Source organism: Syngnathus acus, chromosome 3 (genome assembly GCF_901709675.1).
Source record: "Syngnathus acus chromosome 3, fSynAcu1.2, whole genome shotgun sequence".
NCBI lineage: Eukaryota > Metazoa > Chordata > Actinopteri > Syngnathiformes > Syngnathidae > Syngnathus > Syngnathus acus.
The window spans coordinates 10360830-10383717 of record NC_051089.1 but is presented as its reverse complement, the minus strand read 5'-3'; the positions used below and the strand labels follow the sequence as shown (position 1 = coordinate 10383717).

The window sequence follows — 22888 nt, the reverse complement described above, 5'->3', positions numbered from 1 at the left end:
ACAAATATTTAAAGAGAGAGAGACTCAGCAAGGCACACAGTAGAACATGAAGATTCTTTTTAATGTTTCCTTTACACTCCTTGTCAAAGAAGCGCAAGTTGTGCTATAAAAAATAAAAAAAAGTATGACATGTTGAACAGTTTGACGTGCATTTAAAAGTTTAAAGAAGGTCGAATCTGGTGCTGTCAGAAATGTAGTAGATTTTATATCCAACTTTTATATATCTAACTTTTTCTTCGATTCTTTTCGAGCACTATGCATGTATGCATGCAGAACTGCATGGAAATGATGTGATCCTGCCCGTGATTCTGGGAGTCAGCTTGTACCTGCCCTGCACTAATTGCTACAGGTGTGCAGCTGCTTGTGCAAACGTCTGCAAGAAGTTCTTGGACGACCTCCTTTTGAACATCAGCCCGTACCCTGCTGTCTTGGTCGCACCACTTTTTAACGCAGCAATAATTCCCCTTCAAACATGGTTTGTTGAGGGAAAAACCATGAACGCCTCGCTTAACTTCTCCAGCGTGGATTCGGACGCCGAAAGGATGGTGCAGTTCCACCACCGCTCCGTCAAGGTGAGCGTGATCATCGCTCTGGGGGTGATGATCACTTTGGGGAACATCGCGGTTCTCCTGGTGATCACGTCCACCGTGTCGGGCTGGTCGAGGAGCTCCCGCTATTTCCTGCTCTCCCTGACGGTCGCGGACTCCGCCTTTGGACTGCTGGTCATGCCCTTGAACCTGTGGGTGAGTCTCCTGAAGGACTACACGGACGGGCCCGACCAGCTGTGTCACCTGGTGGCCTTTTGCAACGCTACCGTGTACTCGACGTGCATGTACACGCTGGCCACCATCAGCCTGGAGAGATACATCGCGGTGCTCTATCCCCTCAAGTACTCGTCCATGATGACCAGGAGGCGGACTTTGCTCCTGATCGCCTTCTCCTGGTGCTTCCCACCGTGCCTCCTGGCGCCCATATGCTTCCCGAATGGCATCATCCAGGTCCACTTCTCCAACGCGTCGCTGGTCTGCAACCCATCCTATTCCACCAACGTGGGCTACTCGCTGAGCTTGGCCTGTGTCATCTTTTTCCCGTGCTCAGCGGTCATGACCTACGCCAACATTCGAGTGTGGTGCGCTGCCCGGAGACAGAGCCGCAAACTGCGCCAGTTCAAGCGCGCGCACCGGAGGAGACACAACGTGGCCTCCAGGGTGTTGGTGCCAGTCATGGCTGCTTACTTTACTTGCTGGACGCCGTGCATTGCGGCTATGATCTACAACGGTAAGCGCTTGTGTGAAAGTCACTGTCAAAAAAACACATTCTAAACCACAGGTGTCAAACTCAAGGCCCGGGGGCCTGATACGGCCCGCCACATCATTGTATGTGGCCGCCGAAGACAAATTGTGCATCAAATTCGTGTGTCATTACTACAATTGCAAATTGTCTTCACTTTTAATCTTTTTTTTTTTTTTATATTTGACCAGTTTTAACTCATCTGATTTGAAAACGAGTTATTTGTCAGTTTGTTTTGTAGCTTTTACTGTATATAATATGAGGTGCACATACATTTATTTGGGTTGAAAGTCATAATGGCTCTCCGAAAGAAGCTATGACTACAATGCGGCCCGTGATAAAAATGAGTTTGACACCCCTGGGGGGTAACATGTGCCCCCCCACAAATATATATACTTTTGTTTTTACAAACCTTAACAATTCTACAAAAATGCTAATGATGATATATGAGGATGAAGTAAAAGGAAGATGAAAGTGTTCCCAGCACTTTGGAAAATGACTTTTATATCATATAGTGTTTTGTTAATGATCGAGACAAGTCTTAAAAAAATATTATTATTCAACTCACATTTTCTTTATCAGCATCTGATAAATGCAGATGCTGACATTTTGGATGACTTTCTCACATCATCCTTGCCAGTCTTAGCACCTAGTTTACCTACAAGGGTTTATAGTTGATATTGATCATTGGGGTCGCTTCTGAATTCTCCTACAATCTTTGAGAAAACATTCTTTTAAGGCCCGTACCAATTTGATACATTACGAAGAGCTGGTAAAAGTTTTAGGAACGTGGCAACTAAAAAGTATGATAGGCTATTATTGACATGCCTGCATTTTAAACTTTGAATTCCTTGAAGAAATAGTCGTATCCAATATTTCTGAACGCGAGTTGACTTTGGATTATTTGATTGTAAGTCCTGCTTTTCATGCTTATATCCTGTCTCTGCAACACCCTCCATAAATTATAAGACTTGGTGGAATGGCCCTTTTTATGGACGCCTGTGCATGAATACACTGATTTAAGGGCAATTTCATGAGTCGTGCCTTTTTGGAAAGGTTCTCATCAACTTCAGCCATTTTGCTGTCGTGCCGTAACCAAGACTGAATGTGGACTTAGTGCTGAGTATTTTTAGAATTGAAGACCTTTTTCCAAAGAGGCTTGCCATTAATCTGATATCCAAGAAAATCCCTGCAAAGCTCACTCTTAAATGTATGCATGTGCTGAGTGATTATCTGTTTTAGTTTTTTCCCCCCCCCCCCTTCTTATTTGAGACTCTGGGCTGACCTTGAGGAGGTTTCATGTACATATTGTATACAAGGAGGTCCTGATGTATTTGGACACTTTAAAGGCACAGATGAAGGCTCTAATGTGATGTAGGATTATGGTGAAGGTTATAGCCATTTTGAACTAATGAGAAAAAACTTGATTGTAGTTACCAGGTGGGTGTTTCATCATCTTTGCGGGAGGCCGAGCGTACTCGACTCGCATTAATTTCTGAACGCAGCCTATAATCAGCACCTGCTTGTGCTTCTGTTTAAGTTCGTTGTACTGGTTGAAGCTGTAGTATACTTTTTTTTTTTGACTGATTCAACATAGAAGTTTGAAAAATGGCAAGAAAATCAGCAAAATATCGAGTTGATGTTGTTATAGATTAAATTGTGGTCACAAATGAAAACCTGTGAGGTAACTCTGTATAAACTGTATACAGTATATTGTGAGTGCTAATTCATTTTGTTCATTAACGCAGCACTGTCAGGGAGCTCAGTACCAGAGTGGCTAGAATTTGTGGTGGTCTGGCTACCAACGTCCAATGGTTTCCTCAACTGCATCTTCTACTTTTGGATCAACAAAAGCTTCCGACAAAAATTCCACCTCATCATGCACAGACTGGCTCACGCCCTCTGTCCGTCACTGGTCAATACTCTGGGATGGTGCGGAGCATCCGAGATTGCAATTGGCTCAAGCTCTCTGGACAACCAAGCCCAGGAGCGCTCATCAAGTGTTTCCTCCACCTGCACGCTGATGACCTTAGCCTAGTCGCTCTCAGGAGAGGACTTGTGCTTTTATTTGGCAGAAGCTACACAAAGTGGACTGGAGTTGACATGCAAATGTTTAGTTGCTCTTACTAGGCTGTGATGACACGGGTTGCAATAACATGTACTGTAAAATATCATTTGCTTTATATTTGTTTTATTTCTTTTTATTTCCTAGCATTCAGTTGAAAGATTGTGTTCTGTTTATAACTTCTGTGGATTTTTGTTTGTCCATTTGTTTTGTTTTGTTTTATTTCCCCCAACCCAGCCACAGTGTGGTAAGGACCGAATGTACCTCTTTAACCACCTTTCAGTAGTTTTAGATTGAGGCTCCAGCCTAGCCTGCGCAGCACGTGCCAACTGTCTTTATTAAACATTGCGACGAAAATTTTGTATTTTAATGTCCTATTCCGTAGACGTCCATTCGTTTGCCCGAGTACGTGACTGTGAATACATTGAAGGATGTTTGCTGCCCGCCTCATCCTCATTTTTAAATGCGGGGATGGGAGATGTTGACATATAACAGCTGTGAGAGGTTAACCTTTAAGTCACGCCGTTTGAGTGTATGCAAGGAGAAAAATAATTAAGCTGTGACACTGTAGAAAGGTCACCACGGCTGTGCTGCCAGAAGATTACTTGGGTAACTTCTTAGGTAGTATGTTTTGCTGCGAAAGCGCCTCATCTGTACATCTAACGTCGGCCACCCGGGGGGGGGGGGGGCCTCGTGCAGGTGACGTCTGCTGTGAACACTGCTTATGATGCAAGGGAAGGCGACCAACACAGAACTTCCATTTTCAACTACTATTAAATGTGTTTTAGCCTTTGCGTTGTGTTACGCCATCATGGAGACCCTTCACACTTTTGTGCATTCAAAAAACTCCATTACTTGTAAGATTTTTGTTTAAATTATTTTTGTATGTGAAATAAGAGATTAACTTTTGATAATATATGGGTTACGAATAATCTAAGAAATAAAGCATTATGCCTTTTGAACTGTGTGAGCTCCTTAGTTTGACAAAATACTGCATGGTCTGCAGGTTGTGTGTATTGGCAACAATACAAGAGGTAAACAAAATGCATCATTAGACCCAGACTGTTAAAAACAAAATGCTGGCTCAACACCAACTTTGAATTGTTTTTTTCCCTTGGTTCGTGCTCCAGCCCAATATAAAGTTTTATGGAAATCAGCAAAGTACTTTCATCAATATCATCCTCAGAACATTAAAAAACATTTTTGCCCCTTATCAGTTTGGCATTGGCAGTGTTCTGAGTGCTATTATTAAGCGTTTGTTTTTGTTGCGGGAAAGTAAAGTAAAAAGTGCTTTCTTTTTCCTGCCCTTTCATTTCATGATGAATTCGGGAGCTTGTAATTCCAGTTCTGTCAAGTTTTTAAGAGTTTAATCAAACCATGTGCATTGAAAATGTCCTGGTAGGCCGACACCCTTAATAATCCAATCTATGATGATTCAATGAGCACGGACGGTGGAAGGAAAATTAGAAAGCTGTGCGGTGATTATGAAGCGAGACTAGCTTATTATCCTCGAGGTTTTATCTGGCTGGTGGGCTTCACTATCAGCAAAATATTGAACCCTAAAACACTGGTAACAACATTGGGAACACCTGTTCAATCATAGGAAATATGTTACAAGAGCTGTTTCAAAAATTCTGATTTTGAAAAAAACAAAACAAAAAACAAACGGTACACAAAACGTAAACATGGTTTGGCGGTTTGGATATGTCATGTAATGTATGCTAGTGCGTAATTAGATTCAAATTGGATAACATTTTTGGCCCGTGTTGAAAAGTCAACTCGACGTGATCATTCCATTTGAAACGATGCCACAAGTTTTTAAAATTCACAGGTTTTAAAAATTCAAGTTTAAAACACATTTTATGGTCACTGACAGAAAAGAAAAGGATTGGGACAGTACTTAGGATTTATGACAATATTTAAATTCATCCTACTCTTATTAACAGCACAACAAGATAAAATATCTAAACCATCTTTAGTGAGTTGCCTTTTTCCTGCATCATTTGTCTTATACGACACCAGCTCAAAGGGCGACATCTACTTTTATCTGGCATTTGTATTCAACTGAATGCTCTCCTTTTCTTTTTTGGAGCTCCAAGGTATATAAACATTGCTGCTGCTCTGTTTACGGCGTGCCATATCAGCATGCATTAACACAGAGGTCGCTTTTATAAATCTGGACAAATATTTGACCAGAAGCACGTGTGGCAAACTTGGCGGAATCTTTTATCGCTTGCCATTTATCGGCTCTTTGCTCTTCACATAAGAAATCGAGTAGCGTTTTTCACCTTCGTCTTTGATTCATAGGACAACGTGTTACCCAATTTGAAATATAAAATATAACAATGGAAACCCTAAATAGATACTATATGTTGTCTTCCATTAATTTATGCATTTTTCAGATATGAAGAGATAAGTTAGAATGTAGATGATGGTTAGCAATTGTAAAAAAGTACAATATCATGTAAATATACCATGAGGATGTTGAAGGTATTATTTATACGTGAAAAATAATTAGGTTAACATTGTCATTATAAACAAAACATTAATTTTGTTCTGCTGAAAATGCCTAAAGAAGGAAAACATCCTTTTAAGGTATGGAATAATATGCACTAATGACCTCACATACAATCTTGATTAGTTTTATGCGGTTTTCGGAGTTGAATAGTTGAGCATTTTATGAAAATAGCCTTAATGTTGGATAACAATTTGAAATGGGAGTGAGTGCTTTCTCTGCTCTCTACTAGTTATATATTTGAAAATGTTATTTCATGCATTTTCCCTTTGATGTCAAGGGAGCGACACTTTTCATCCTGCTGGAGTGTGCCAAGTTCCAGCTGAGGTGTCACCAGAGGTGACTCTGACTCGCATGCAAGAAAGCATGTGAATTTTCCTAAATGACCTCCTGGTCCCTCAGGAGAGAAGTGGCTTGTTTTAGTGAAGCTTTTAGGCAGTTGTCAAAGCTTTTATAACACTCCTGGGGTTTTTCTCAGCGGACAGAACACCTGTCATGCGGCTCCTCTTGACGTAGGTGTGTGTGTCTTGAATTGGCGACACCACCGAGAGCAAATCTAACATTTGTCCATGCCGTATCCAATCATGATGAGCATGTATCCTGTGAAGTTGAACTTTCAAAGATCATGTTTGTGTGTTATTTTTCTCCGCTCAGCATCCCTAAGTGTTTTTACAGTCTTTGCTGCAAGCAGCCTCCCAGGACTGATGTGCATTAGCAGCCTCGCCTCTCACTGAAGTAATTGACAGGCTCTCGTGTTGAGATGAAGGCTTCATTGCGGGGGCGCAGATGGGATTTTGGAATTATATACAGTACATATAAAACCAAAGTATAAAACCATATTTCCAAACAATAACCCTAGTTTGAAACCCTATTTCTAAACAGTAACCCTAGTTTGAAACCCTACTTCCAAACTCTGAACTTTATTTGAACCCCTAACCCTAATTGGAAACCCTACTTCAAATCTCTAACCCAAGTTTGAAACACTGCTTCGAAACCCTAACCAAAGAAAAGCAGAACAATTTATATATAGCTTGGAAATGGGCAAGATAGTCTATTTAAATTTGATTACATTTGATTGTTTTAGAGAAAAAGCTCCTCTCTTCATTTTCCCCCTTAGTTCTGCACATTTTAAACAGATACTGCACGGCCACCTCACTTTGACTGCAAACCCCAGTCTGTAGAAAAACGAGTCTTTGGCCAAGTACGATTTACCCATTTTACATCACATTTAAATGTGTAGTGAAGGCCCCATATCTCTGTTGATTATAATGCCTTTCAGTAACACAGATGGTATCATCTCATGCTACATGGTCAGTAAAAGGAAAAAAAATGTGCCAATTGCTGCTCTTCCTCAGTGTGTAACATAATTTCAACCACGCGTGACGGACGGCCTTGCATGTAATGTGCCCACTGACTTTACCTGCTGTCTCCATTTGAGTGGCTTTAATGAGCCTGTTAATATTTTATTTATATTGTGCTAGTAGTGCCCCCTTGTGTTCAGAGTATCAAAGTGCAGGCCAACACTATTCTTAGGTTTATGAACCAAGTACCTAAAAAGTCTTGCCTATTAATTAATTGAATTAACAATCAATCCATTTTAGGGCTCATTGCCCCTGAATCTGACTTATTCATCTGTTTCATCTGCATTTTGATTCTTAGAGACATTTAATTATGACATTTAATTGGGTAATGATGGTCATGAATAACCCTAACCCTAACCTTTGACATGTCAGTCAATTGTAGGACTATACTGTAAATACTGTAGTCAACTATCTAGAGTCACAACCAAACCAATGGATAATTCCAAATCTTCAATTAACCAAACATGCAGGTTTGAGGTCTCAAAGAATTAACAGTGGTGAATATAATTGTATAAGATTTATTTTCATCAGGTTTTTAATGACATAATGGCAGGTGAAGACGACACAAGAGCTGTCAGCATAGCAAATGTAGACTCCTTCCATGGCTGTGTATGATTACGGGTAAGCAGCAGTAAGTCCAGACCCAAATATTTGAAAGCAGGCAACATAAGATAATGGGTTTTCAATTGCACTGGTGGACAATATATACCAAATGGTACAATATAAAGAAAATAGACAGCAATGTATAGTTTATAACTGAATAGGTAATATTTTTGCTAAACTGATAGGGTTCATGATATTTTTCACACTTTGGAGTTTAACATATGCCTTCCTAAATTTTCCAGAAAAAAAGCAATTGAAATTGAGGCAACTTACAAAACTCAGTACTCAAACTCTGGCGATACAATCCACTCAAAATATTTGTGACAGGTTAATAATACACTTAAGCCATTCAATTTTGACAAGAAAACAGTTATAGAAATCCTACTTCTATTTTGTATCCTTCCTTGGCAAGTATAGATTTGCAGTTAATGCCACTATTTAGAGGGAAAACAATTTAGGTACTGCAATGACAATAATTATGTTATGCATAAACTGACTGACTAATTCATGAAGGGTGCAATCAAAAAGTTTAACTTTAGCAGTGATGAAAGTGACTTTTTTTTCCCCCTCACAAATGCAAATTAAAAACAATATGCTGATACCACCATCATGATTAGATCAAAAATCTCACTGGCGTTTCCTTGTTTGTAAACTTTCCGATTCTTTGTTTAAGTGGACGAATAAAATCAAACACAGACCAAAGTGAGTCAAACAGATGCATAATTAAATAAAACAATGACAAGGAGAGGCAAAAAGATAGATGAAATAAGAAGCTGGAGCAGTGAGTTGAATAATCTCTCCTCGAATGTCTGTTTGCTGGGCTTGCTGGATGACGAGTTGAGGGGAGACAATTACTGACAATTACGTACTGTCCTCCCTCTCTATTGTCAGACGGTTCGAGGAGGTAAACTCTGTGAGGTGGTTTTGGTCAAAGATTTCAAGGCCCCCGGATGAAGATAATGAGATCAATTGGGAATCTTGGCACTCAAGAGGACACGTAGAAGCGATACAAGACGCCAATGACGATTGCAGCAATGGCCGGTATCACCCATGTGGTCCAGGAGTTGCTGAGATCGAGGTAAAGAACATCAATATCTTCAGAATATTTGACAGTCAACAATGGTGATCATGTCATGACACCATGAAAATTACACTACTTGATGAAGTCATTTTCTTTTCCCAGAATAACAAACTTTATCTTATTGGTGCATTTTACCGATGTACGTATTCCTACAGAGAAACTTTGATGACTGACCTTGATTCTTCTGAAGTGACATTTACATTCTGCAACAGCAAACAGAAGATAATAAACATTAAGTGATGTTTTCTTTGCAACTCAAAAGTCAAGCCCTAAGACTTTTGTTCTTACCGTTGGCTTTTCCGTTTTTCGGTCATCCTGCAAAGACAATAGGTACATTTACTGTAAATCACTGGGGGCTGACAACTTCACAAAATGTGCAAACTACCTCATGTGCTACACAAATAATAATTCTAAAAGACTGTAAGCAAACACTGTCAAAGCGAGCAGAAATTGTCGCTTACCATGTGAAGCTCCCCGATGTAGAACTGCTGCAGCATCTCTCTGGCATCCGTGGAGTGACCCACATCCTCAAAACTCTCTGTTGCATCTGCACCAGCTTGCTCCAGCAACACCTCCTCACCTCCCGGATGCTACACGCAAAGCCAATAAATAAAATAAAATCACACAATTGGCCCACAATTCTGCATTTTTCTGCTCAATTAAGCTTGAAACATACGGAAGGAATTTGGTGTCATTCTGTTGTTTTGTATGTGGTGCTCTCCTTTTAATAATGACTCTTACACAAGAAAAATGTCTTATGATTAATCAACTGGTGAAGGATCACAAACCTTAGGTACCTCCCCTGCTGGAAATTGCACTTTTACCTGCAAAGTATGAACTAACGTAACCTAGTTTAGTAACACTTGTTCTGTTTGCACATGCGCGTTTGAGTTTTGACGAGCCAATGGGTATTTGATGTAGTTAAATGACGCAGTGAATACTCGGCTACTTCCAGGAAGTAGTCTTAGCCGAAATGAAGAGACTCGAAACCGAACGCCAAGCAACGGCGCAGTTATGCCCAAAATACTTAAGTCAACTTTAAAAGCTGGCCCTTACCTCTTCGAGGAAACACGTGACGTCATAAACTTTGTCATGGATGATAAGCCACGTGTCGTTGCTCATATTATGACTTTGTACATCTTCTAATGTGTAGTAGTTGACTTCATCGTTCAAGCATTTGCCCTTTTCATCACCATTAGCAGGTCTGTCTTCTTCGTTAATAGGGTTGCCGTTAACTTCCTCGCCCATGTTTTGTTTTGCTGCAAGAAAAACAGATATAGCAACTGAACGGCTCGTCAATATTTGATTCTGAAACCCAGGTGCTGACTCAAAGCCTGGTGCTCCGCTTCAAATGGGGCTCCTAATGCGTTAAAATAATAAATATTGTGGAAGACCGACAACATAAACTTTCGATTGGAAAGCAATTCTGCAAATCAAAAACACCTCAAGCCCGAACGTCCCCGTACATCAGCAGATAAGCAAAATGACCAATGACACCCGTGCTATTTGGCAGCCAGGCGCAACCTCGAGAGCTAGCCAATCAAATTGTGGCATACGAAGTGAGAACCAATCAAATGCAACCACTTGATGATCACATGACCTAAACTCTCAAATTTGCGCTGCTTTTACGCATACGGTTGCTGTAACATAGTAACATTTTTATTTTTATTTTATTTTCATTAGATGTGTGGCTCTGGCTGTTATCATTTAGATCTAATATTCATAACGAGAATGAGTATTTATACAAAAAATATATTGCCGATGTTGTCGTCTACGGTTTCCCCAGAAGCTTTTTTTTATTGCAAAAAAATATTAACCCGCATTCTGGTTTATGGAACATTATTTTTTTTGCAGCACCCATATTACAACTTTTTAAAATATCGAAAGCGTGCGTGTTGTGCTGTAAACCTGAGAACCAGGGCCTCCTCCAGAGGATGCTGTGAGGTCCCCCACAGGAGAACAACTTTGGTTGTGCTTTTTTTTTTTTCTCAAGTGAATTTGTATAAAAACATATCTTCCAGACTTCCACTGCCGGTAATCGGTGACTATTTAAATAAAGGTTTGTTTGTTTTACCTGTATTCCATGTACATATTGGGATAGCAACGTTGAATTAGAGTTCTGCAGCTAAATCCATTCTGGATAATCTTGAAATTCAGGTAAGAGAGCCTCAAGCTAAATTAAGTCATAAAAAATACGTCAAATGAAATGTGGACAGTGGCTGCTTATGTAAGCTGGATCAAAACAGGGCACGGCTAAACAGTAAATGAAATTCTTATAATGATTTACAGAAGGAAGATTGGAGGTTCTTGTGGGACAAATGTTGGAATCAAAGCAAATGAAATTGACTATTACCAGGATGCATATAAAACCACTGGATGCCATTTTAACTATGATGCCCCAACCCCGTGGAGCTTCGTCCCGAATAAGGAGATGTGTATGTGCGTTACTTGCCAATGGACAAACTTCGGGCTTAAAAAAAAACAGCTTTTATTTACATTCAAACTCAATTTGTCATCAAACTCAGCATCCTCTAGTCTAGAGACTTCAATGTGGCTCACCTGTTTCATTTATGTACATCTTCACACACACAACATTTGCAAGAGGGAATAAATATTAAATGTCATTGTAAAAAGATCTCATGTATGTTTTAGGTTTTTTTTTTTTTACAGGGTTTAGGGTAACTTTTTAGCTTTCTCGGAAGCATTGGGCTCTAGTCTGCTGTAACGGTACTATTTTAGTGGAGCTGTTATACAAGGTGATCAGCACCTAACCGGTAGGGGGTGGTAAGTGGAGTTTGGTCAGCACCTGCCGACATTCAAGCAGCAGAAGAAGAAAGGCAAAAGAAGCAATGGCGGCTCTCTTCTCTGTAAATATTTACGTTCGATTGACGAACGTGCTGTCAATATAATTGTATCTCTCGCAGCCACGCAGGTTTGTAAATCTTATTACAAGCCCAGTTGTATGTATTTAATTTGAGAATATATGAATCTGATCGCAAAGAAGCACGACTCGAGAATTTCGACGTTTATCCCTGTCAGGGCTTTTAGCTAAACGGACGGTTAGCAAGAGTTCGCCACGCTTCGGTAAGTTTCACGTTAGCTCATTGTCATTATCGGTATAGAATGTCCTATGTAATTGAACATCGAGCGCACAAAACACAATACATTTTCATATTTAGTTGCATTATACATTAAAAAGCATTTATTCCCCCTTGCAGATAATGGATGACGACGACTCCATGCATAGATTGGAGGGGACTGATTCAAAAGTTGAAGTTGGAGGATTGATAGTTAAGAAGAAGAGCGCCGCTGCAGAACATCATGTTTTCCGGGCCCCGACCCCGCGCACCTCTCTACTGGGCTTGGATCTGCTGGCAGCGCAGAAAAGGAAAGAGCGAGAGAGCAAAGAACAAAGTGAAGCTAGTGGCGAGGACGGAGCTCGAAAAAAATCCAAGGTTTCCTCATACAAGGACTGGGAGGAAAGCAAAAGTGATTCTGGATCTGATGATGAAGATGATGAGAAGAATGAACAGGATAAAAAAGAGAAGTAAGTGCTTTGTCTTATGTGATACTGATAATCAACTGGACTTTCATAATGTTAATGAAGGAAATAGTCAATTCTTGTGAGAATAGTACAACCTGAAATGAGCGCTATAATCATTCGGAAACATTTTCTTTTCACCATGCTAGCCGGAAGTACCGCACCAGTGGCTCAGAAACACCTTCCAGTCCCGGAGGGGTAAGCGAAGAGTTCCGTCGCCGACACGAACAGAGGGAAAAAGACCGTCGTGAGCTTGGCGTCTACATCTCCTCCAAAGATGACAAGAACAGAGACAAAGATAAGGGCAGGGATCGGCGGAGTGAAAGAGGTGATTCTAAAGCTTTCTTCTATTGAATTTGTCGCGGATTCTGAACTCAGTTGTGATGCTAACATTCCTTTTTCTTGTGAGATACCCGAGAGGGCAACCGCTCGGAACGTTCTCACCGGAGCGAGCGCTCGCAGAGAGGAGATGGCTGGTCGGATCGCCTCAGTCGCGGTAGCAGGCGGGATGAACCACAAACGCCACAAGAGCATCCGAGAGGTAGTTTTTTTTTTCATTTGTAGGATACTTATAATTATGCAACTTAGTATGTGAATTAGTAGTATTTTTTCGACCTTGATGTCTGTCTTCAGGTCCATGAACTTTAGTACAGACTCTTAGTCCTCATTAATGAGACAATTCAGTCCGCTTTTTTTTTTCTTCTTTTTTCTTAAAACACAGATGGTTCTACGCCTTCCCGCTCCAACTGGGAAGAAGAAGACAGTGGTTATGCCACTTCACGGCATTCCCAGTGGGAGTCTCCCTCCCCTGCGCCTTCTGCAAAGGAATCGGAGCGGAGTCGGCACACTGGCCGAGAGAGCGAGAGAAGAGACAAGTGAGTATCAAATCTTGAAATTTACTGTGGCTTAAACAAGTGCCATCTTAAAAATGTATTCTATGTCGTGGTGATGATTCATCTTGTCACATTTTCTTGTGGTGTTCGAGATGAAATTTAAACTCTATTATTATTATTAATAATAATGTGTCTAAATCTTTTGCAATGTCCTCTCTGCTCTGACTTAAGGTCAGTAAGAGGCCGTTACACTGATGACACGCCCCTCCCCACCCCATCCTACAAGTACAACGAGTGGGCCAATGACAGAAAGCATTTAGGCTCCACACCTCGTTTATCCCAAGGAAAAGGTAACAAATGTTATTGTAAATGCGTCTTCCAAATTTTTAACGTGAGATTTTTGACGAGAGTCCTGACTTCTATTAACATAGGTAAAAAAGAAGGTGGGACTGGAATTGCATTTGATAACGAAGATGAGAAAGAACAGTGGGAAGAGGATCAGAAGGTTGGCTTATTGTTTTTATGTTGTGATCTTTATTAGGAATGCACTGATACCATTTTTTAGACAAAGTAATGGCACAAGTTATTATGTTTGATGACTTAACAATACCATGTGTTGTCTTCTGGACCATACCTGGAAGGTTTGGTCAGGCTTGTACGGTAGTATTGGTGTCGTAGTATCAGAGCATGAATACCGCCGTACAGTATCAGTGCATTCCTAATCTACCTGCATATATTTCTCAACATACACATTATGAATTGCTCAGTCTTTTGTTAATTCATGCACTGTTTGCAGCAAGCCGACAGAGACTGGTACATGATGGACGAAGGCTATGATGAGTTCCACAACCCTTTCACTTCCACATCTGATGACTATGTCAAGAAGAGGGAGCAGATTCTTCAGAAGCAGACTCAGAAACGAATATCTGCCCAGAAACGTCAAATCAATGAGGTAACTTAACACAGGTGTACTGTGTGCGTGTGTGTATTTCGCTATCTCCGGCTAACGGGCTCTGTTTCCCTAATAGGACAATGAACGATGGGAGACCAACCGTATGTTGACTAGCGGTGTGGTGCAGCGGTTAGAGGTCGACGAAGACTTTGAGGAGGATAATGCGACAAAGGTTCACTTGCTGGTTCACAATTTAGTCCCTCCATTCCTAGATGGAAGAATAGTGTTCACCAAACAGGTAAAGCAAGATTGGCTTAGCTTCACATGATGGAAATGAGGTATTTATTTCAACTTTTGATTTCACTGTGTGTTTTTGCCTTGCCATCGCAGCCAGAACCCATCATCCCTGTGAAAGACGCCACCTCTGACTTGGCCATCATCTCCCGCAAGGGCAGTCAGCTTGTTCGTAAACACCGTGAGCAGAAAGAGCGCAAAAAGGTCGGCTGCCAATTTAGAATTTAACACGAAAATGCCGGCATTATTATGTTGGTTACACATTCAGTTGAATCTAGCAAACCTTCTGCTTTTTATACTTTGATTCAAGACCTGCAAAACCTAACACTTAAATGTGTTTTCAGGCACAGCACAAACATTGGGAACTGGCAGGCACTAAGTTGGGGGACATCATGGGCATCCAGAAGAAAGAAGACGATGCGTCCGGCCAAGTGGTTGGCGAGGATGGCAAAGTAGACTACAGGTCAGCCTTTGTAGCGTTTCACAATGCGGCGACCGTGTCTTACTCACAGAGCTGTGGAGTCCATTAGGCCAACCATTTCCATGTATTTTAATAAGGTCTCCTCCTCGCTTGATTTTGTAGAGCAGAGCAGAAGTTCGCAGATCACATGAAAGAGAAGAGCGAGGCCAGCAGTGACTTTGCCAAGAAGAAAAGCTTTCTGGAGCAGAGACAGTACCTACCTATTTTCGCTGTCAGGCAGCAGCTTCTTAACATCATAAGGTATGCATGCGTTCGTACGAGCTTCAGTTCTTGTGCTGAGGTTCTATGATTAACTATGTCTTTCTGCCCCTGTAGGGACAACAGCATTGTGATTGTTGTCGGAGAAACGGGAAGTGGGAAAACCACTCAGCTGACACAGTACCTTCATGAGGATGGCTACACCAGCTACGGTATGGTAGGCTGCACTCAGCCCCGCAGAGTGGCCGCCATGAGTGTGGCCAAGAGGGTCAGCGAGGAAATTGGCACCAACCTAGGAGAAGAGGTAAAGGCAAATATTTCCCCTCCGGTTTGAAAGCACAACTCCAGTAAATAATATTACATACTAATGGGCATACATGGATTATGTTAACTCCAGTCGTGGGCCACATTGAATGCGAGCGTCCAAGTATTTAACCAACAGTCGTATGTATTCCATAGGTGGGCTACGCAATTCGTTTTGAGGACTGCACGTGTGAGAAAACGATGATAAAGTACATGACGGATGGTATCCTGCTCAGAGAGTCACTAAGGGAGTCCGATCTGGATCACTACAGCGCCGTCATCATGGATGAAGCTCACGAACGTTCGTTGAACACTGACGTGCTGTTTGGTCTGCTCCGGGAGGTTCGTTCTCCTGTCCCACACGCCTGCTTGATTTGCAACACATGAAGTCATGAGCGTCATGATTCTTTTTTTTGGGGGGGGGTGTTTTTCCCATCAGGTTGTTTCTCGGCGCACAGACTTGAAACTGATTGTTACCTCAGCAACAATGGACTCCGACAAGTTTGCAGCGTTTTTTGGCAATGTACCCATATTCCACATTCCAGGAAGAACATTTCCAGTGGACATATTGTTTAGCAAGGTATGTATCATGCTTTTTGCCTTTGTTGTACAAGCACTACATTGATCAAACGTATTTCTGTAACTCTTGTTTTGTGCTCTTTAGACTCCTCAGGAGGACTATGTTGAGGCAGCAGTGAAACAGGCCCTGCAGATCCACCTCAGTGGGTTGATTGGCGACATTCTCATCTTCATGCCGGGTCAGGAAGATATTGAGGTGAGGGACAAGGCAGCTGTATATAGTTGCATCGTCAAAAACAATATTAGGAATATCGATTTATTTAAGGGGTTCAGATCAAAAGGGGATTATTTTTGGATGTGCTACACACAGAGTGGATTATTTCATGACTGTATTTGTCATAATTTTGCTGCTGATGATGGCTTGCAGCTAACAAGAAAGCAAAAATGCTCCTCAAGAAAATAGAACATCACGTAAGGAACAATTGCAAATAATTTCCAAGTCAAGAAATTAGGGAGGCCCTCTCTTTTTTTTTTCCTGTGTGATAAATAAATCTATTTTTTAATTGATCAATTCAAATAAAAGAACTCTTCTATGGTATTCTAATTTATTGAGCTACACCTTTGTATAGTTGAACAGCAGGCAGTACAAGGACTGCATTGCATTTATACACAACTGCTAACTACAACTTCAGTAATAAACATTGTTGAATTAATAAGTAACTCCTATGTAGCCCTTTGAATGGAAGTTGTCCTATATGATTTGTACTTTATTGACCTTGTAGGTAACATCAGATCAGATTGTGGAACGACTGGAAGATTTGGATAACGCTCCAGCTCTGGCTGTGCTCCCCATTTACTCCCAGCTACCTTCGGATCTGCAGGCCAAGATTTTCCAGAAGGTTTCTTTTCATTTTCCTCTCTGTCTATAAGATTGGCGCAATGGAGACTTGTGTATAAACATGATTATTGTTTTTCTTTCACCCGCTCAGGCCCCAGACGGTGTTCGGAAATGTATCGTTGCTACAAACATAGCAGAAACTTCCCTCACTGTGGATGGTATCATGTTTGTTGTGGATGCTGGATTCTGCAAACTTAAGGTATGCTTCACCTTGTAATTACAGTATTTACCTGATGCACTGAGCGATGTCATTAGTTATTTTTCATGCATCTATTAAAAGGTGTTCAATCCTCGCATTGGAATGGATGCTCTACAAGTATATCCCATCAGCCAAGCAAATGCGAACCAGCGTGCTGGTAGAGCTGGTCGTACAGGACCAGGGCAGTGTTACAGGTATTCAATTTCTTTCTCTACATTGAAGAGCTGCGATTAGGACTTATTCATCATATATTTGCACCCAGGCTCTACACTCAGAGCGCCTATAAGAACGAAATGCTGACCACCACCATACCAGAGATTCAGAGGACCAACCTGGCCAATGTGGTCCTGCTGTTGAAGTCGCTGGGTGTTCAGGATTTACTCCTTTTCCACTTCATGGACCCGCCACCTGAAGACAACATGCTCAACTCCATGTACCAGCTTTGGATCCTGGGAGCACTCGATAACACCGGTGTGTGGAATTGCTCGTGATATTAGTGTGCCGATAGGTTCACAATTTAATTGTATTTTGATATGAAGATGGAAAAATAACTTGCCAAGAGAAGACATGTTCTGGTTAGTATAAAAATTGATAATTTGGAGGGGTTAGAGTTAGTGTTGTTGGAGCTTTTCAAAATGAATTCATAATTGGGTTTAAAAAAAAAAGGTAAAAATAGGGCATTTAGTGACATCTAGTGGTGACTCTTCAGATTACCACCAACGACTATATTCATATGAATGTACTGCACTACTGCATTCTTATCCCTCCTTTTCCAAATTATGTGCCTAAGATATTTTAGAGTTTTGACATTTTGATTGTTGTTGCACATGTTGGGCTAAAATGCCATCAACCAGCTTCATTTTGAGAACAAGATGAAATACTGCAACTATACCATCTCGAGTTTGTGCTTGAAGCTCCTTAATTCATGTCACACACACAAAAGCAGCCTCTGCAAACAGACCTGGATGGGCTAGTTGCAGGTTCGGCCAGTGAAGTAATTGCTTCGTAACAGATCCAATGTTTGATTCAACCGGTCGGGCCTGACCTCTGTCTCCTCCTCAGTCATATTCCCCGGATTTAGGGATTTGGGGATAAGGAGGGACTTTAGATGATTCCCTGTATGGTGTGTTAACAGCAGATTTTCTCTGATTAAGTCTTACCTGCCCTAAACTGGCTGCTCCGCTTCTCCCTGAGTAAGCTTCTTAGACTGTCGTCTAATCATTCAAATCACAGCCGGGAAAGTTTTTTGATCTCGATCCTTTTTCCTAGCCTTGACTAGTCTGAGCTGTCACGAGTACATCCACCGCTTGTACACGGACAGAAAAGCAAGTCTCTTTATGATGACTTAGCCTTTGGAAAGGAACCTTGTAAATCATCTTGTACATGCTGAATTCTTCCTTATGTATGACTTAATCACTGTGCTCTCAGGTTCTTTGACGCCAACTGGCCGAATGATGGTGGAGTTCCCCCTCGACCCGGCGTTGTCCAAGATGCTAATTGTGTCCTGCGACATGTGCTGCAGCGCTGACATCCTCATCATCGTTTCCATGCTTTCTGTGCCGGCCATCTTTTACAGACCGAAGGTTTGATCTTGTCATGTTTTAGTCAATTTATTTTGTTGAAATCATGTACCGGTATTTTTTGACCAAACAAAGTGAATGAATTTTGTTATTTTATAATAATCGTGGTTTTTATGATGATGACAATTATGTAATCATGGAGTATAATATTTGTAATCGTAATTGAATTTTGATTAATTGCACCGCTACTCTATTTTAAATATCAACGCTGTGGGACGGAATCGTTTTATGTCCAAATATGGCGTATTTCATATTTTCCACAAATGGATAATATTGGTCTGTCCTCACCTCATCTTTTGGACTTCTGTAAAAAATATATTAATTGTATTGCTTTGAGTGAATGACCATTTGGGACATTTTTTTTAATCTAATCCCATTAAATATATGTATATATATATATACGGGAGACCACTTAGTGATAAAAGAAGAATACGCCTAATGTGTGCTGGTATCTGCAGGGCCGCGAGGAGGAGAGCGACCAGGTCAGGGAGAAGTTCTCCGTGCCGGAGAGTGACCATCTGACTTACCTTAACGTCTACCAGCAGTGGAAAAACAACAATTACTCGAGCATCTGGTGCAACGATCACTTCATTCATACCAAGGCCATGCGCAAGGTTATACTGACGACAAATATGTGCACACTAACCTCACATGTCTTGCAATTTGTTCAGAAGGTTATCATTAGGGGCATCACAGCTGTGCCTCCAAGGTGTTATTATGACCAGATATCTGTCACATTAGATCCGTTATAGGTTTTGATTTGAACTTTTGGACTGTTTTCCCAAAAAGAAGCGCCAATATAGCCTTTAAGGCTAGTTAAGCGTGTCAGTTGTTTCTAAATTATTGTTTCGTGTAAGGTTGAGGGAATGAATATTTCAAGTATGATGTTGTGTGCCAGGTGCGTGAGGTGCGCTCTCAGTTAAAAGACATCATGGTGCAGCAGAGGATGAACTTGATGTCATGTGGTTCAGACTGGGACATCATCAGGAAGTGCATCTGTGCTGCTTACTTCCACCAGGCTGCCAAACTCAAGGTATTTCTCTTGTTTTCTCCAAAGCCGGTAATTTATCTCATGTAGTGGTGGCGTGTTTACAGCCACATAATGGCATGGTGCTGATAAAACATCTAATGAAAGGCTTTAAATGTCTGAGAGAAACTTTATTTATCTATGGCATGTGTTTGCTCTCAGGGCATTGGTGAATATGTGAACGTGAGGACGGGCATGCCATGTCACCTTCACCCGACCAGCTCCCTGTTTGGTATGGGTTACACGCCCGACTACATCATCTACCATGAGCTCGTCATGACTACCAAGGTGAAACCTCTGACATACGGAACCACCATCGCATGGATGGATGGATGGATTTTTTTTTTTATTTTTAAAACTTGTATTGTCTTGTAGGAGTACATGCAGTGTGTAACTGCAGTGGATGGTGAGTGGCTGGCGGAACTTGGGCCCATGTTTTATAGCATCAAACATGCTGGGAGAAGCAGACAGGTAAGGACAAGCAAGTTTTTGACTGCCAATTATACTGTAAGTTTGCAACAGCCATACTGTTTGTCTTGGTCATGTGGCTAATTTATATTTCTGCATATTATATTTCTTGACTCCTTGCTGAAAGTCTTGCCAAAGTAGTAAAAGATGCAAAGGGGGCGGGGTCATAACGATCCCCCCCTTCTGTCAACGCTTTCTTATTGTTCTTCATATTGCATGCCTCTCCTCCAGGAAAACCGTCGGCGGGCCAAGGAGGAAATCAACAACATGGAAGAGGAGATGGCGTTGGCTCAGGAGCAGCTACTAAGCCGTCGCGAGGAGAATGAGAGGAAGAACACCGGCATTGTAAAGTAAGTGGCCGACGCTTCCTCTGCAACAATGGTTTCACGTGGCTCCCTCCCCGCAACTCACCTCTCCATTCTTTATGCACCGCAGAGATAGAAGCGTTTCATTTAGCCACCTCGCCCCAGGCCGTATCTCCGCCCCTCCCTCTCCTCCAACTCTCTCACTCTTCATGATGAGCTTTTCTCACCTCTGGTCCCCGCAGACGAGACAAAAAGAAATAATATTGACTCTTGGCTGACCCCCATTACTGCAGCAATTTAAATTGGGGCACAGCAGAGCGCAGAAAGCGGGGGAACCTCCATTTTCAAATTAGACCCAAAAATTAATTTCACACCCATTCTGGAGCTTTACAGAGAGAAGTACGCTTTTAAATACAGATTTAAAAACTAACTTCATTGTTAATTAATGCGCTGGTTTATCTACATTTGTGTGACCGCACCGGTGTGAAATCTGTGTGAGAAAAAAAAAATCACACTTGGGGAAAGGGATTAGAATGAGATTTAGCCAGCAAGTGGGATGTGTGATAATGACTGTGGTCTCTGCAGCCTTCATTGTGACCACCTCCTAATTCTTTTTACGCCCTCACGATCCTACTGCTGCTGCCCAGCACACTTCGCATCAATTGGGCCAGTGACCCGCTCCTTTTGTTTTCTGTGTTTATGCCAAGTAAAGAATAAGCGGGAGTTTTTATCGCCGCTTGAGTGGAGGGTTGAGTTCCTTTAAACCTTCAGTGAGCCGAGACACATTTTATCTACATTGGAAAAATCCCACTGCACACCACCAAACAGAATTCAGTATGTCCTAAAATGAATCTCATCTTAATTTGCTCATAATTTTACATTGCTACAGTGTGAAAACTGGGCCTGCTTCCTTGAACACACTGTTCTCTGACCAATTAATTGAAAATAGATAAAGAATTGGTCTCCATGCTCGTTTGTAATTGTTTCACTTGTATGATTAATTTCAGTGACAAGCATTTTAGTAATAAATGCTTTTCCTCCACCCTTTGGTTTTGTTATATGGAATTCTATTAAAGTCTCATGAGAAGCTTGTCTGTGTGATCTTGCCAAGCAGCTGTGATTAAGGAAGATGGATGACACTCTCAGAGTGAAGCTTCATCCCCTCGTTCTTTCACTCTCATCGCTCCCTGATGGCATCGTGCGCTCGTGTATCTTTCCTTGGCCAGTCTTGCAGTCATCCTCTCCCTTTCCTCTCATTCTGCTCATACCTTTTCCTCCTCTTCTTCTTGCTCATTGGTCGAGGTGGCCATCCATAACTTCTGTCTCTTCTCTGCTTTAGGTCATTGAGAATATGCACGCCGGGGAGACGAGAAGAGGCTCCCATGACACCCCGACGCAGCCCTTCCCGATTTGGATTGTGAAACACCTTGGGGTCATCCAGACCTCCATCACGGGAGCAAAGTCACAGCAGCCATATGCAGAAGCGCCTGCAGTTCATGTACAGGCCACTAGGGAGAGAACTTGTATCAGACAAAGCCCGTGTAAAGGTCCCCTTCCCTTTTTTCTAGTTTTCTTTTTTAAATGATCTCCATCATTGAAAAATCCTGGCTGGCTACAGTATGAGCTTACTGTATTTTGACTACAATAAATGTTAAAAAAGAAACAGAAAGAAAGTAAGAAAAAAAAAGAAAGAAAGAAAGAAAATGTCATTTTGGGATTTAATGAGCCACATCCATTTAAATGCCTCTATTTGTCAGATGGTTTTGTCTTGTTTCAATGTTGGCCGTCTATGAATTCTTGTATTAGTCTGTGTTGTTGTCGTAAAGAGCTCCACCACGCACTCAAGTGCTATCCGCATTGTACTTGTGCCACAAGTGTGGTCAGTCGCACATGTATTTTCACGCACAGCTACCTTTGCCTACTCTTAGCCTCCCCCCCCTTGTTTTTGCAGTGTGAAATAGCTTTGCAACACCTCCACATCAGATTAAACGTCAACAATGTTATTTTCATACTCAAAGCCGTTTTTTTTTTGCATTCTTGTTTGCATGTTTTTGGTAGTGTGCTGCACATAAACTCAACGTGTAGTGCTCCATATGAACTGGCCTTTTGTAACCACACATCCCAATGAAGGTCTTTTCTTTTTTCACATGGAGACTCACAGACTGGCTTTTGTGTAAAATGGAACAATACATGTTGCTATTTCATAATCCTAGGTGGTTTGAGTTTTTAGTTTTTGTGTCTGCACATTACAAGCATCTGGAAAGTGTAAATCAGGTAAGGACGTTTTTGCCAGTGTGTAGACAAAGTCAAGAGCCATTCACACCTATAGACAAATTAAGATGCGTGTTTTTAGAACGTGAGAGAAAGCCCATGCAAGTGCAGGAAGAGCAGAAGCTCAACATTGTTGACTTAATGCCTGGTGCTGGATAATCATT

At 41.5% G+C, this 22888-nt stretch overlaps 3 protein-coding genes across 4 annotated transcripts; 2 read left to right on the top strand and 1 right to left on the bottom strand.

The window, feature by feature from the left end:
• Window positions 1–470: 470 nt before the first annotated feature.
• zgc:162592 (uncharacterized protein LOC561993 homolog) lies at window positions 471–4268 on the top strand. Its single transcript, XM_037247580.1, has 2 exons — window positions 471–1278; window positions 3039–4268. The coding sequence occupies exons 1-2, from the start codon at window positions 495–497 to the stop codon at window positions 3326–3328; spliced, it is 1074 nt and encodes a 357-aa protein (XP_037103475.1). The 5' UTR covers window positions 471–494; the 3' UTR covers window positions 3329–4268.
• A 3461-nt stretch (window positions 4269–7729) lies between these two features.
• LOC119120784 (cytochrome b5) lies at window positions 7730–10414 on the bottom strand. Its single transcript, XM_037247993.1, has 5 exons — window positions 9972–10414; window positions 9377–9505; window positions 9204–9230; window positions 9090–9118; window positions 7730–8901 (listed from the first exon to the last, which is right to left on the bottom strand). Exons 1-5 carry the CDS (start codon window positions 10161–10163, stop codon window positions 8820–8822), a joined length of 459 nt encoding a protein of 152 aa, XP_037103888.1. The 5' UTR covers window positions 10164–10414; the 3' UTR covers window positions 7730–8819.
• Window positions 10415–11712: 1298 nt separating this feature from the next.
• dhx38 (DEAH (Asp-Glu-Ala-His) box polypeptide 38) lies at window positions 11713–22665 on the top strand. 2 transcript variants are annotated; one of them, XM_037247480.1, is made up of 28 exons: window positions 11736–11847; window positions 11955–11999; window positions 12134–12462; window positions 12606–12784; window positions 12866–12997; window positions 13178–13331; window positions 13521–13639; window positions 13721–13794; window positions 14086–14241; window positions 14318–14479; window positions 14572–14679; window positions 14820–14938; window positions 15059–15196; window positions 15272–15458; window positions 15614–15799; window positions 15897–16037; window positions 16122–16232; window positions 16759–16875; window positions 16966–17073; window positions 17155–17267; window positions 17336–17544; window positions 18502–18656; window positions 19112–19267; window positions 19552–19686; window positions 19843–19968; window positions 20056–20151; window positions 20380–20498; window positions 21793–21874. In XM_037247480.1, the coding sequence occupies exons 3-28, from the start codon at window positions 12137–12139 to the stop codon at window positions 21872–21874; spliced, it is 3708 nt and encodes a 1235-aa protein (XP_037103375.1). In that variant the 5' UTR covers window positions 11736–11847; window positions 11955–11999; window positions 12134–12136. The 2 variants fall into 2 exon arrangements, with proteins under 2 accessions (XP_037103374.1, XP_037103375.1); XM_037247479.1 differs by having other exon boundaries at window positions 11713–11999; window positions 21793–22665.
• The last annotated feature ends 223 nt before the right edge of the window (window positions 22666–22888 follow it).

Coding starts and splice junctions, on each gene's coding strand:
- zgc:162592 (XM_037247580.1), top strand. CDS start 495: ATGAACGCCTCGCTTAACTTCTCCAGCGTGGATTCGGACGCCGAAAGG. Junction 1,279..3,038: donor TGCGGCTATGATCTACAACG/GTAAGCGCTTGT, acceptor TCATTAACGCAG/CACTGTCAGGGAGCTCAGTA.
- LOC119120784 (XM_037247993.1), bottom strand. CDS start 10,163: ATGGGCGAGGAAGTTAACGGCAACCCTATTAACGAAGAAGACAGACCT. Junction 9,506..9,971: donor TCACGTGTTTCCTCGAAGAG/GTAAGGGCCAGC, acceptor CTTTGCGTGTAG/CATCCGGGAGGTGAGGAGGT. Junction 9,119..9,203: donor GAAAAACGGAAAAGCCAACG/GTAAGAACAAAA, acceptor TTGCTGTTGCAG/AATGTAAATGTCACTTCAGA.
- dhx38 (XM_037247479.1), top strand. CDS start 12,137: ATGGATGACGACGACTCCATGCATAGATTGGAGGGGACTGATTCAAAA. Junction 13,332..13,520: donor GAGAGCGAGAGAAGAGACAA/GTGAGTATCAAA, acceptor CTCTGACTTAAG/GTCAGTAAGAGGCCGTTACA. Junction 20,152..20,379: donor ATGCTGGGAGAAGCAGACAG/GTAAGGACAAGC, acceptor CCTCTCCTCCAG/GAAAACCGTCGGCGGGCCAA.